At 40.5% G+C, this 13,822-nt stretch overlaps 1 protein-coding gene across 1 annotated transcript in view; it reads left to right on the top strand.

The window, feature by feature from the left end:
- Positions 1–13,822, top strand: part of antxr2a (ANTXR cell adhesion molecule 2a) — a 61,020-nt gene that overhangs the window by 23,354 nt on the left and 23,844 nt on the right. Inside the window, exons 13-16 of the mRNA XM_017705131.2 lie at positions 4,056–4,100; positions 4,258–4,353; positions 6,347–6,514; positions 7,367–7,447. Coding sequence (XP_017560620.1) covers positions 4,056–4,100; positions 4,258–4,353; positions 6,347–6,514; positions 7,367–7,447 — 390 coding nt within the window. The remainder of the gene's footprint in view (positions 1–4,055; positions 4,101–4,257; positions 4,354–6,346; positions 6,515–7,366; positions 7,448–13,822) is intronic.

The following is a 13,822-nucleotide window of genomic DNA, read 5'->3' as shown; positions in this document are numbered from 1 at the left end:
TTTTCAGCAGTTAGATATATTCAGCACTGAGCCATCCTCCCCCAGCCTCCTCCACTTCCCCCTCCTTTGCCTGGATTCGCTGCGCTGTCAGGTTGGAGGTTGAGTGTGGGTGTTGTGAGTTAGACTTGAGTTTGGGACTTGAAGGGATGTAGGGGCCAAGTAGTGTTAACATTTGCACTGTGGCACAATTAAGTATTTTGGAAAGCTTTTGTTTTTCACAGTTCAGTGCAGAGCACAGAAAATGTACCATTATATTTAGAACTATTTAGTTGTATAACTGCAGTTATGTATGTTTATTTTGCTTGTCCCCAAAACGTGCCCTTCTGGAATATTAAGTGGATGTTTTCTCACAAATAGGTTAATTTCATGTTTTTTTTTTTTTCATTTTAATTTGCAAATATGCTACATGCCATTTATCCGCGACCGCTTTAAGCTGGGAAACAGCTTGACACAACATGGTCCGTAGCAGGGAGAAACGGGACAGATTATAAACTCCAATTGGACAGTTATCCCAAAGCCATATGGGGTTGTTGCCCCTGCAGCATCCGATTGGTCGGTTTTCCAGTGGTGGCTCTTAGCTGCTCAGGCGAATGTCAGATGGCTAAGTATTCAGTGGTTTTGGATTTAATTACAGTACTACTTTATCGTCCCGAACCACGTTTCCGAGGGTTTGTGTCTGTGCCACATCTGTCCGTCAGGTAGTTTGAAGACCTACCAGCCCGGCTTGTCATTTGTGTAATGCCTTATTTATCCCACAATATGTCGGGGAAATATAAATCTGTTGCTTAATTACTCAATAAAAGAGCTAATCCTTTAGCCGAAGGTTCTCCCTAAAAATATGTTAATCATTGCTATGCACGGCCCCCACCGACAGGCGTTCATGGATTTGCCAACAGTCATTTATGAGTCAAAGAGCAATTAATTAACTCTAATTGATCATTTTCCATTATTATAATGACAACAGTGGTGTAATGGTATCAATGTGCTTTAATGTGAGTGAAACAGCTGTTCGACCTATGATATGTGATAATTATGAAGCGGTTTTCCGAAAACTAATTTCCTAAATGCGTAACCTGCAAGCAGTGGCCCATCCATCTTTCTTGAGTAATTGGGCAAGGACTGCTTCTTGCTTTCAAGTGCCTACGCAAGGAAAAGAGTTGAAAGATGATCAGAATGGGCTTATAGGCTAATCATATAAGTCTGTCTTTGCCTGTATGTGTATTGTCTCGTGATTCTTAGAAGTATTTTATTATTATTATTATTATTATTATTATTATTGTCAACTTGCCATGATAATTACCATTTATTCAGTAAATTACATTTGCATTAGATCTACATTCTATATCTACTGTTTGTACTTAATCTGTTTGCCACTATTTCAAGGAATGGCATGAACATACTAAAAATGTAAAGGATGGGTTTCTTCTCTGCATAGTAATTTTGTACATGCAACAGATTTTTCATAAAAATCAAAATCATAATAGGACATCCTCCTCTTCTACATATAAACACCATTGTAATATTGGTTAGGGCTCGACTGATATATCTGTATCCAATGTTATTGAGGTTGCATGAATTTGCAATTTCACCTAACATTCTACAGATAAAGCACTTATATTTAACATATTTTATATTGTAACAGACACAGATACAGTTCCATGCAAAAGTCAGATACCACCCTTCAGTTAATTCAACATTAATTTTATTATTAATTTTTCAGCATATTGAAGAAAGGTGAAAACATTATTACATATTAAACAGAAGCCTTAACATCTAAATACAATTTCAATATTTTCAGTCCTTATTTTGTCCACTTTTTGCCTTTATTAGTTTCCATTCTTCTAAGGAGACTTGCTTTCATTTTTTTTTTAAAACCAAGACATCTGCAAAGATTTCCACACTTCCAAAATCTTAGATATTGGTTCATGATGGTAACATTGTCTGCTTCTCACAATCCTACAATCAGGTAATCTCAAACACATTCAATAATGTTGAGGTCTGGACTCTGGGATGGTCAGCTCATAGTGTTGAGTTGTCTTGTCATAGTGGGAGGATGGACACGAACAGATTTTCAGAAAACTGAAGCAAGAGTGGAGCTTTAATTTGTCATCTCTCTCAAAGATGAAAACTTTAAATATTGTTTATCTCATGGTGCCAGTTTTGATGGTCCGCCAGGTTTTTACCTGTCAGAAGTCTCATTTTCTTTATCTGTAGTTTGGGGGAACCCTGTTTTTTCACTTTATTTTATTCTTCTTTATGAGAGCGAGTTATCTGTAATGTCAGAAATACAGTATCTTCTAAAAATGAATGGTTTGTGCTTCAGCCCAGGTCTTGCTATTGATCGATCCATCACTTGTTTCAATTAGTGAGGAATAATTACAATATGATTTTTTTCACACTGACAACTCATGATGTCCAAGAGCTTACCATTTTTCTGTAGCATGGCTGTCTGTCCTTATGATTCAGAAGCAGTGTTTTGGTTAGAGGTGTCATATCTGCTGAGAAGATCTTTGCTTAATCTCCAGCAGTGCAGCCCTGGTGCTTACCACGCACATTTACAGTGATGACATCTTGCCTGTGAATGAAGTCGCATGCTGGAAACCTTTTTTTTTTTAAGTCAGATTTTGCCATGACACATAGTGTCACAAACAGTGCTGCAGAAGGACTTTTTCCTATTCATTCGGACAGAATGTGTGTGTGTGTGTGTGTGTGTGTGTGTGTGTGTGTGTGTGTGTGTGTGTGTGTGTGTGTGTGTGTGTGTGTGTGTGTGTGTACACACACGTGCCTCTTCCTTCCACCGGGGGACAAGACACTCCTTTTCCAGACGGGGTCTGGAGCGCAGCCTGAGCCTCCCTTCCGCATATCATTGGAGCTAATTAACTCCTTAGGACTTATGATTGGGGGATTGCTGGGGAGCGCTGAACCTCATCCAATTAATTAAGAGATAAACGGGCTGCCATGCTCACCCCAAAGACTCCCCTGTCAACAAGTTGATTTTGAGCTTTTCTTTATTTTGCACCAGGGGCCCACTGTGTTGGTTTACAAGCAGAGCCCTGTAATCAACTGTGCAGGGAGGTGCCAGGCTCCAGTTGTTCAGTTGTAAATCTGCTCCTCGGAGTCTGTGCACAGAAACCAAGAAACAGCATTTCTTCTGCATACCAAATACATTCATTAGCACTGATGACTTATTTCTGAATTTCAGGCAGTGTCTATTCATACGTAAGAAAAAAATATACATATAGTACTGAGTAGAAAGTCAGAGACCACGCTTCATTTATTTAATATCCAATCAAAAAAAAAAGTTCAAAAATTATTGAAAGATATAGATAAAATGGGACGCATACAGGACCTGGTAGATATCCAAAACTGTTCTTAAAGCTTTCATGTTTGAGAGAGAGGAGAAAATCAAGGTTCACTCTTACTTCAGATCTCAAAAACATCCACAGGTGTTTCTTTCCATCCTTCCACTGTGAGAAGACAACACTATGAGTCAGAAAGGATGTGTAGCTGACTACCCCAGAGTCCAGACCGTAATATCATTGAAGGCGTTTGCAATTTCTTGGGGTTGCAAGAAACATAACCATGCAACCAGCTTCTGAAACTAAACTTTTCCTGCTGAGTTCTTTGAAAAACTGAAAGCAAATCTCACAAAAAGAATAGAAGCTGTAATAAAGGCAAAGGGTGGACACTAAATACTAAAAAAAAAAAAACAAGATATATTTAGCTGTTGAGGTATCTTTATGTGCACAGAGTCAAAATCTGTGACCATAAAGCTCCAAACAAAGAAAAATATATCTGCGTTGTCAATGTATTATCAAAATCTCCTAACACCTTTTTTTCCCCCATTTTCCGCATTTATTTTATAGACCAATAATAATGGTCCATAATTACTTGGAAGAAAATTTCATTATATAACTGTACATTAAACTTACCATTTGGTTAAGATGACAACAGTAGCACATTGCTCGTTGTCAAAATGTATATACAGTGTATGTCAATATATGTGATGTCTGACACTACTTAAAAATAATCAAAATGTTTTTTTTGTACATCAGGTTATTAAAGATCCACCTCCTGAACGACCACCTCCACCACCTCCTGTGAGTACAATCAATATACTAAATATGCAAGATTTGTCATTCCTGCATTGTTGATTTCTGTTAAATTTGTATAATAGTTCATTTGTAGTATCTGTTTTTGTTTTCTGGTTTTTGTGAGTGTGCATTGGTAATAAATGTTAATGCTCTCATTTTCCAGAAACCAGAGGAGGACCCACTACCCAAGAAGAAATGGCCAACTGTGGATGCATCTTATTATGGAGGAAGAGGAGCCGGTGGAATCAGACGCATGGAGGTTAACACTGAAAAGCTCTCTTTTGGCTGTCTGATGTACTCAGACCTCAGATGACAGTTCATTTTTTAATATTTAGAGGCCTTTATCGTAGAGCGCTATGCTGCTCAACCCCACTTTTGGTTTTCACGGTGACATAATGCATGTATTTTTCCTTTCCCCAAATATAGTCAGCCAGCCATGGTTATTGCAGGAGCTACAAAGCTGTAACTCAAAATTAATGGAAGCGTATGCCCCACCAACTTTGCCTTGCTGTTTCCCCTCTGAGGAATACCCAACAAGTGTTGACTTCAGCAGCAGAGCTTTCCCCAGAAATTGGTGCAGCTTGACTCAATTTGCTTGTAAAATAAGCAGTGGCAATACAATACTTTTAAATATTTCATATTTTAAAGCTATATGCCATAAAGTTATATAGCTATAGATTGTGTGAAATAGGTTTTAGGTAGCAAACTACTCCATTTGTTATACATTGCTGCTGATAAAACTTTCACTTTACACTGCTTGCTAATAAGTCAGCTAGCAACAATAAAAAAGCAGCACACCACAACTTTACACAAAAGCTTATCACCAGACAAGCAATTAATCACAAAATTGATGTGTGCTCTGTTTAGACTTCTCAAAAACGTTCACTACAGTGTTTGCATGACTAGATAATTGGCTAACCTGACTGAAGCTAACCTAGCCGAGGGTGACTGAATAATCCACTGTCCTCTCCTCCTATTGTCCTGCAATTAGCCAATTCAGTATTCAGGTGTGATGCACTTCAGAGTGATGGTCAAAGTTAGCGAGGGCATGTTTAGTATTGAAAAAGAGGCTTTTGTCTACACTTTTGTCCCTTTGTAGGACCAGTGCAGAACTAACTGAAGAAGCAAGCTTAAGACACCGAACCTGTACTGGCCATTTGGCTGAATTTGGGGTAGATAGTGTAATTTAGATTTTCTCTAAACGAAAAGTAAGTTTTTCAAAAGAAACCTGAAAATAACAGCATATTGCCCTCTTTTGATCCATATAAATGAGCGTACTCTTTGTGTCAAGAAGAGAAAAGCCTTGCACCCCCCCCTCTGAAAGTTTTCAACAGAAGTCTCCTCAGATCTAGAACACCTTGACTGACGCCTGTGACGTGACGGGCTGCTGCCAGTTCGGCTTCCGCCACGTCCTGTTCTCTTAAGTCATGCTGACGATGAAGGCTCAGGATCCGCTGTGCTAGCCTTAATGAATTCATCTCATGGACTCCTATCCTGTCAGTCCCTTTTGTTCAGCCATAATGCACCACTCATTGCTGTCTCCCGCTCAAAGGGGAGTGGTACTGCTCCATGCACCGCTACCCTTCCTCCATGGCCCCATGAAGAGGCGGCGTCGCCGCGGTTGCCGGCAAAACCTCAGGGAAACCTCGCCTCCAACTTTTCCCAGGAGTCTCGCCAGCGAGTGATGCTTTTTTCCCCCCTTTCTTTAACACCCGGAGCTTTTATTCGCTCAGACAGGCCCCATCTCCATTTCTGAGGCTTCCTCTGTGGACCTGGGGAGAGGTGCGCCTATCATCAACCTGTCCTTCTTTCTTTCCACTTAGAGCCCACACTGACATGCATCTGGGGAGATCTGCGGCATGGGGAATGTTTTATTCATTGAGAGATTTCTATTTTTTTTTCTTTACCAGCCGAAGATATCCATATATGATGCAGAAAAGCTGTTCTGTATTGCAGTAGCTTAACCTACAGCTTGAAGCGCACTGTCTTAATTAAACTTATACCCCTGTTTACGTGCTGGAGGATTTACAGCAGTGACAGATGTGATGAATTGCATTAAAGGCACAAGATGTTTGAGACAAAGCGCCCATACGGTGCAGCATGAAGTCAGAGTCACTGTAGTCAACTGTTCTAACATTCATTATATGTCATTTGAGCTGAGAGAGACATCAATAAAATAAACTATCATAGGATGAAGGTTGAACCAGTTTTACTTTTAAATGAGATAACCAGGCAACTGCTTGAATGTCCAGGTGCGTTGGGGTGAAAAGGGCTCCACAGAGGAGGGGGCGAGACTGGAGAAGGCCAAGAACGCAGTGGTGTCAGTACCGGAAGAGGTGGAAGAGGCTATGATCAAAAAGCCCTCAGCACCTGCACCCTCCTACTATCATGCAGAGACTAAGTGGTACACACCAATTAAGGTGAGTTCATTCACACTGCAGCTACCTTTTTAAATCAAAAGCTTGAGCACACCTTGTCTTCACCTTGTTTTGCAAGTAATGTTTGGTTTACAGTGTTATTTGCTTCTTTTATCTTCTTTTTTCAAAACTATTGTTAAAAGCATGTATTTAAACTGTTTTGGTGCAAACTTAGTTTAAACAACTATAAAGTTCTGATGAGCACTCAACAATGCTACAAACGGCAGCATCTAATCAGCTTTCTATTAGCAATGATACAAAAATCCTTGTCTGAAAACCAAACTACTGAAACAAGCTGGCAATACATAAAAAGTTTACATAAATAAACTCATTTAAAATAAATGTACTAAAATAACAACAGTATGTAGGCTACGGCATTCAGCATCTTCAGCAACAGTTCTCCTTTCAAGGCAATGAATTCCATTATTTTTTTAAGTATACTTGACATTTTCTTTTTGTCTTTACCATTAAATGATAACCGTAAAATCCTAATAAATTGTATGTAAAATCTTAGTTTGGCCTTCAGTGTTGGCGTATTTAATCTTCATTTGGTCACAGTTATTTTTACTTTCTTTCTCTTTTGGCTAAAAGCCAAAAGTGTCACTTTTGATGATTTCGCCCAAAATATTGGTTGCAAATCTGGCCCACACTTTTGTGTTTCTCTCACATAACTTCATAAATTACATGTTTAAAAGTTCTTATAGATTCATTTTTAGAAATTATTGATTAAAGTCAAATAAATTTATGTTTACTTTTTAGCATCATACCCCTCTTTTGACAGGCAATGTATTATCTGCCTATATAAATATGGGAGCACTGTTTGACCTCATTGGTGTTGCTCTTCTCACTAAACAGGGCCGTCTTGATGCACTTTGGGCTCTGCTGCGGAGACAATATGACCGAGTTTCCCTCATGCGGCCAACTAATGCGGATAAGGTAGGCCACTGAAACCCAGTGAGGTTTATATGAACGAGAAAATGGCAAGCCATGGTATTAGTACTAAAACTACCACACTAGCATTAAAATCTAATTATGCAGTCTGGGATATGCAAAGTTCTTCTTTTTATTTTTTATATTTATTTATTTATTTTGCACAAAACCACAGGAAACCATGTGTCTGTGCATGCGCGTGTTTGTGTATATGCAGTGCATCACACCAAAAAAACCAGCTGCAGACACTCAGTGCAGGATATGACAGTCACAGCCATATATGGTAAAATGCTGCAGGGCTTAGAACTGTAGCCTGCTGAACTACATATACAAACAATGCAGTCTTGTGAAAAACACAGACACAGATTAATTTAGGACATGGCATGTAAGCAGAGAGAGCTGTGTTCTGTAGTTTTCAATATTGCCTAGTAAATACTAGTTATTGTTGAACTTCTTTGTAGTGTCCTCTAAGAGAGATTTTATTGGACAACTATTTGGCTAACAGTTCTGCTTGGCATAGACATCCAGCCAGTTACACGTGAGGAACATACTGAAATATGTTATAGAAAAGTGATCTTTGTGACTCAGCATGTCACAATCATGATGTTTTGGTTGAAGATGAGCTGTGTAATAAATAATTATAAATAACATTGTAATTGGCCTGACACTAGTTGAATTGCCATCTTGCATTCTAGCTGTCAATACTTACTAGTTCTCATCTGATGAGAGAAACAACTTGAGTTCAAATAAACAAACATTACTCTCCACTTCCCTTTAAAGGTGTTATAGCACCTAGAAGTTAGAGTTTTTGTTGTTTTTGTAAGACCCATTATATCTCACATCTACGGTAAACTGTTTCCACTTTCTTTCATGTATTTGTCTCAAGCGAATTGATAAAAACACACTTAGTTTGTTGTGATATAAACATGATTGTGAAAGCTATCAGTTGAAAATAGTTGGAATCAGCTGGAATAATTGCAGTCGGCTCAAATAATTGTGACCTGATGATCATGTAATAATTGTGAAAGGCCTACTGGCAGCATTTTGCTTCTCCCTGACATTCTTACGTTATGTTACTATGTTATTTGTAAGTAGCTTGTTTTTTATTTATATTATTTAAGACTGCGAGTCGAGGTCTGACATTTGTGAGCTGTTGTCATATTTGTCACCTGACAATCATGTAAGTCTTCTGTTTAACAAACTGTCTAATTTGTGACATTATAGATTTATAGCAGCCAATATCAGTTGTTGGACACTAGCAGTTTTGATATCAGTCAGGAAATTTATAGCTTGATAGCATGATGAATGCACAGTCACCCCCTTATCTACCTTTCTACATTAGTCTTACATATTCCATGCTCTTGGAGAGGCCCATGTAGTGTGACAAATGGAGGGAAAAACTCAGTTAGGTATGTGTGGCCAGCCAACAAAGTACTTTAATAGCAAAACTAAACAAAGTGAGCACTCTGAATTGTGCTTATTATTTTACAATAACAAGATAATAAAGATACATTATATTATCAGTCTTTTGTCTTAAAAGGTTGACAATAATAGGAACTTTGAAATTAAAAAGAAAACAGTGTGCAGTTGGTGCTATAAATAGAGGAAGACAGAAACAAAAAGAGGAAGAAGAACAGAAAGAGAAGCCTTATTTCCAAAGTAGTATGTTAAATTTAGAGAACAAACGCATGACCAGTTAGCCTCAATTTGCAGTATTACCTGGACAAGCAGGACAGCAATGGAATCAGTCCTGCCATTTGGAAAAAGTGCTTGTCAGTAATTTTGTTAAAGCAGATAAAACTGTAGAGACATGGCAAAGCATGATTTACTTTTTTTGCTTGCATGGTACCTGCAGCCTTTCAGACTGGAACTACATCAGTCCTTCAGTGAAATCATAATGTCAGGTATTATGGTGAAGCTAATGATAGTTCGTTCTTATGAAGACCTGTGACACTCTTACTGTAATGGTCAGGCTAGTATCTCTAGTATAAGGCAGTAATTAACAAGTACGTCAAGCCTTGTTAAAGCGTAGCATTTTTTGTGGACTTGCTGTGCTATACAGTCTTACATTCATTGTTTTTCTTGCCCATTTCTGGCCACCACATTTCAAATTCAATCCTCTTATGCTTGCTCCTGTTGATTTGTACTCCTCCACCCTCATCTCCCGTGGGAGGGGATACGATTTCCCTGTTGTTTCTACGAAGGCAAATCCTCTGGGTCCTGTGAGCCCCGCAGGATTCCCGTCCAAATATCACCCTCTATCTTTCCTGTTAATTGTTCTTTTTGTTCGGTGGAAATATTCCAGTCATGTTCACTTTTTTTCTCTAAACAAAGTACTGAAAACTCAATAACTCCGAGCAAACCTGAGAGGCGGGGATGGGAGGAGGGACCGGGAAACCATTGGAAGACTTGAAGCAAGTCCCTGGCACGCTTCAGTCAGGCCACAGCTCGACTTTCAAGCCCTTGATCAGGTGCACTGGGTCCAGGCATGAGCTATCAAAGCCTGAGGAGTCCCCCGCCGGAGCCAAGAGCAGAGGCAGGGTGGGCCCGTGTGGAGAGAGCAGGGGGCTTTGATGGCCGACAGGAACCCTCCAGGGTCATGAATTTTTCAGCAGCGGATTGCTGGGTTACAAGGACTCGTACAGGTGTAAGGAAGCAGGTTGTCGCAGACATCTGTTCAGCTCCCGGACCCTGGGGTCCGTACCCCCCAACCCACCACATCCCCTGCTTCACTCAACCCCCCTCCCCTTCTCCCCCAACTCCGCCTGCAGCCAAGACTGCTGGATTGTCAGCAGATGTAGCTTTTTTTTTTCGAGGCAGCCCGAACACTTTCTGGTCTCACATTTACCGCCTGAGGGGCTCCAACACCAAAGGTAGAGGCAGGGGTGGACACAGCTGCACTGCCGAACTTGCCTGGGGCACAAATAAAGAGATCTAATGCGGTTTGACTGTGTTGTCGGGGGAGACTGGGGAGCCGGAGAGGCACTTCAGAGCCCAACTTAGCGCCGCAACATCTGCCGTCGAGTTTCCGGAAAAAAGGCGGCCGGGGACAGCAGGTATGAGAAGGTGGCAGCCTTGTGGAGGGCTGGCCCTATTACGGGCGGGGAGCTCTTTTGAACGGCCGCCTGCCTTTCTCACCCGCCTCCAACCAACCGCTTGGCTCGGCGGGGCTTGCAATTGTTTTACAAAGCAGCAGCCTGCAAAACACACTAACAAGCTTATTTATAAATGATATATTAACATACATTAACCCTGCCGATCTGCTGCACAAAGGCAAAGTCAAGGCACATGGATCTAGAGAAGAGAGTTGCTAATTTGACTGTGTGTGTGTGGATGTCTGTGTAAGACCGCCCTTGCTTTTTAGCTTCTCTTAGGGAAGGGTGGTGGAGTGGGCTGTGTGGGGGTAATGAGTATAACTGATGGAGATTATGCTGAACTTGGCCTGAGAGTATTTAGTTCCAAGAAGTATCTCCGCAGGCTATCACTATTGAGGAAATTAAGTTTATATTCCTGCTTCTCCTCTGCACTTGTGTTGGCTACAATATTTATGCTTTTTTTTTTTTTAGTGAATGTTCCCTTGAAGAAATAGTTGTCAGAATTACATTTACTCAATTTACCGCTTACCAAAACAAGCCAAGACGTTTGGTGTCCAAAATTAGCTTCTTTGGTTTTCTACACTAGCTATGAGGCTCATGTTGCTAACAAGCAATGGAAGCTTTTAGCTACCAGTTAGCATTGTGCAAACCATATGTCTGAATCATTGCACACTTTACTTAAACTACATTGAGTTTTTAAACAATCTATAATCTATAATTAATGTGTTTACGTGGTTCCTTAGTTAGAAAAGACAACAGCATTCTTGTTTAAAAAAAGCATATTACAAAGCTAAAAATGGAAGCACTCACTTTGAACCCTGAATTTTAACTATGCTTTTGCCAGTTAGGTGTGTGTGTGTGTGTGTATATATATATATATATGTATGTATATATGTATGTATATATATATATATATGTTATATAGTGTAGTGTAATGATACTAATAAACTTGAGACCCAGCAACACCTCAGTGTGGTTTGGGGCATATGGGATGATTTAGTTTGTGGTGGTGCTGGGCTTCTGTTGCTTTTTAGCTACGTTAGCTGCTCAGCTTCAGTGCAAAACTAAGGAAACAAACTTGTGACGTTAAGCATGTCTTGGCAATTTGACTACATTTGGGTTAAATTGTGTATATTTGATTCCTTTACACCCAAAGAAGGCTTGGCATGTACCCTGAATTCGCTGTCAGAGCGTAAACAAATCACTTTCTCACCCCTGACAGTATTTTACCCTTTTGTTCAAGGCATATATAAATGCTGCTTTAGCCCCTGCATATATTAAAGCCCTATTAAAATCAACCTCTGTATAGTACATCTTAAAAGTATCGCTTTAACGAGGTAAAGTTTATTTCGTAACAGTAGAAACTCACAAAAGGAATCTTTTCGGCTCATGATTCCAAGTCTTCACCCTCACATCACAACTCACAGGTCGGTACACCCGCAGCCCAGTGTGTCTTAATTTAGTAGCCACCGGTCACGTAAACAGTGCGGCGGGAGCGTTTTAATTAAGCGACTGGGAGCGGGCAGTGCGACAGGGCCCGGCTCTTGAAGAATGCCATTAGAGAAGGGGGTGGACAGAGGAGGGGGGGTGGAAGAGGAAGCAAGAGCGGCTGCGCTGGCAGAAGCAAAGAGCATTTGGGCGGAGGAGGGTAGCGAAGAGAGCGGAGAGGGAGAGATTAAGTCACGGGGCTGGCAGTCCCAGTCCCTCAGGTCGCAGACACACATGGCCAGATTTAGCCGTGGCAGCGTTTAAGAGCCTGGATCAGGAGTGAAAGCGGCGGCATCATCGCTCACTGACAACACTGGACTGTTTGCATGCCCCCCTGCCCTGCGCCCCCACCCCCCCCACCCAAGAGCCAAATGAGTGAGAGGACTCAGGTCCTAATGAACTAGCCGGAGTTGTATGAACTGGGGCTGGCAGCTTCATCGGAGGATGCGGCCTAATGAGCGGAGCCGAGCTGCTGCGGCTTAGTACCGCAAATAGAGTTTACAGTCCAACGTGGTCTTGTTTTACAGTCATTAACCCTTACATGTCGAGAGTTATTACTTTCGGTTTGCTATACTTTTCAAAGGCAATTATGTGATTACATTTTTAATTACACACATGCATATTATAGTTAGGCGGTGAATTACATTTTCATTCAGTTTTCATTCTGTGTCAACAGCTTCAAGTCGGCACTTCTGACATTTTTTCTGTTTGTTTTGATGTCAACAAATGACAAATACTGTATGAAAAATGTAATAGATGTTTTTTTCCCTGCCAAAACATTACATTTTTATTTAATTAATTTAAATCAGAACATAACCTGCATTCAAAGATGGTAGTGATTGAAATATGAGTAATTAAATAATAATTAAAGTTGTATTACACTATGCTTTGCTTATCAGTAATAACTGATTTACAAAGGTTAAAGTGCCTTATATCAGTAATATGAGCTCTGTGTACTCAGACTGTATAGTTTGGTTTAGAATTCCTAGGGTTTGTCTGCATTGTTTGGGGTGAATTCATTAATGAAATTGTTCAATTAGTTTCAAATTATTTTCAATATCCCATTACAGCCTTTGTCATGCAAATGAATTACCATCAATGTACTGATTAAATTGGACAACGTACTGGGTATTTACAATAAAAAACAAGCAAAAACAATGAACAAATTATAGCAGAGAATAATGATTTTTGGTGAGTATATTATTGAATATGTATTGTTTGAGGACAATCACAGCGCTAAATGTCTTGCTGTATTAAATGCAATCTTTAGTGTTCAAAAAAAAAATCTGGCAAAACGGTATTAAGTTGAAGCTCACCCTAGATCAGAAAGCATGGGATTTCTAATTAACAGGGTAATTGGAATTAAATCCAGAGCATCACAAATAATGAAGCGTTCCAAGCAGAAGAAAGCCCTCGTTTGCACACGGGGAGAATTGAAGTGGCCAACAAAGCATAAACACAATTATGCAAGTTTGACTTTTGCACCTTTCTGTGTCTCTGTGTCAACTTCCGCACGCCCTCCATGGCCTTTTATTGTCTTTAAGGAGCCGGTGTACAAATACTATTATTGTGGGATCATGTTGGGTGCGCAGGAGGGAGCTTAGCAGGGACAATAGTTGCTGACCGGGTTGACCGCTGCTGACCGGTGCGCGCCTCCTGCCTCCCTGCCTCCTCATTAGCGGCTATCAGTGGACGCTCCTGTTCCCCCCTAACAAGAGGCTGACAGCTCCATTCAGCCGCCGCCGCCCCAGAGGAGAAGTGACAGCTTTAACGGCGGCAGGGTCCCGCTGATTTCCTG

This window comes from Pygocentrus nattereri, chromosome 20 (assembly GCF_015220715.1).
Source record: "Pygocentrus nattereri isolate fPygNat1 chromosome 20, fPygNat1.pri, whole genome shotgun sequence".
Taxonomy (NCBI): Eukaryota; Metazoa; Chordata; class Actinopteri; order Characiformes; family Serrasalmidae; genus Pygocentrus; species Pygocentrus nattereri.
Note: the sequence above shows the minus strand (reverse complement) of the source record. Positions and strands in the feature narration are given on the sequence as shown.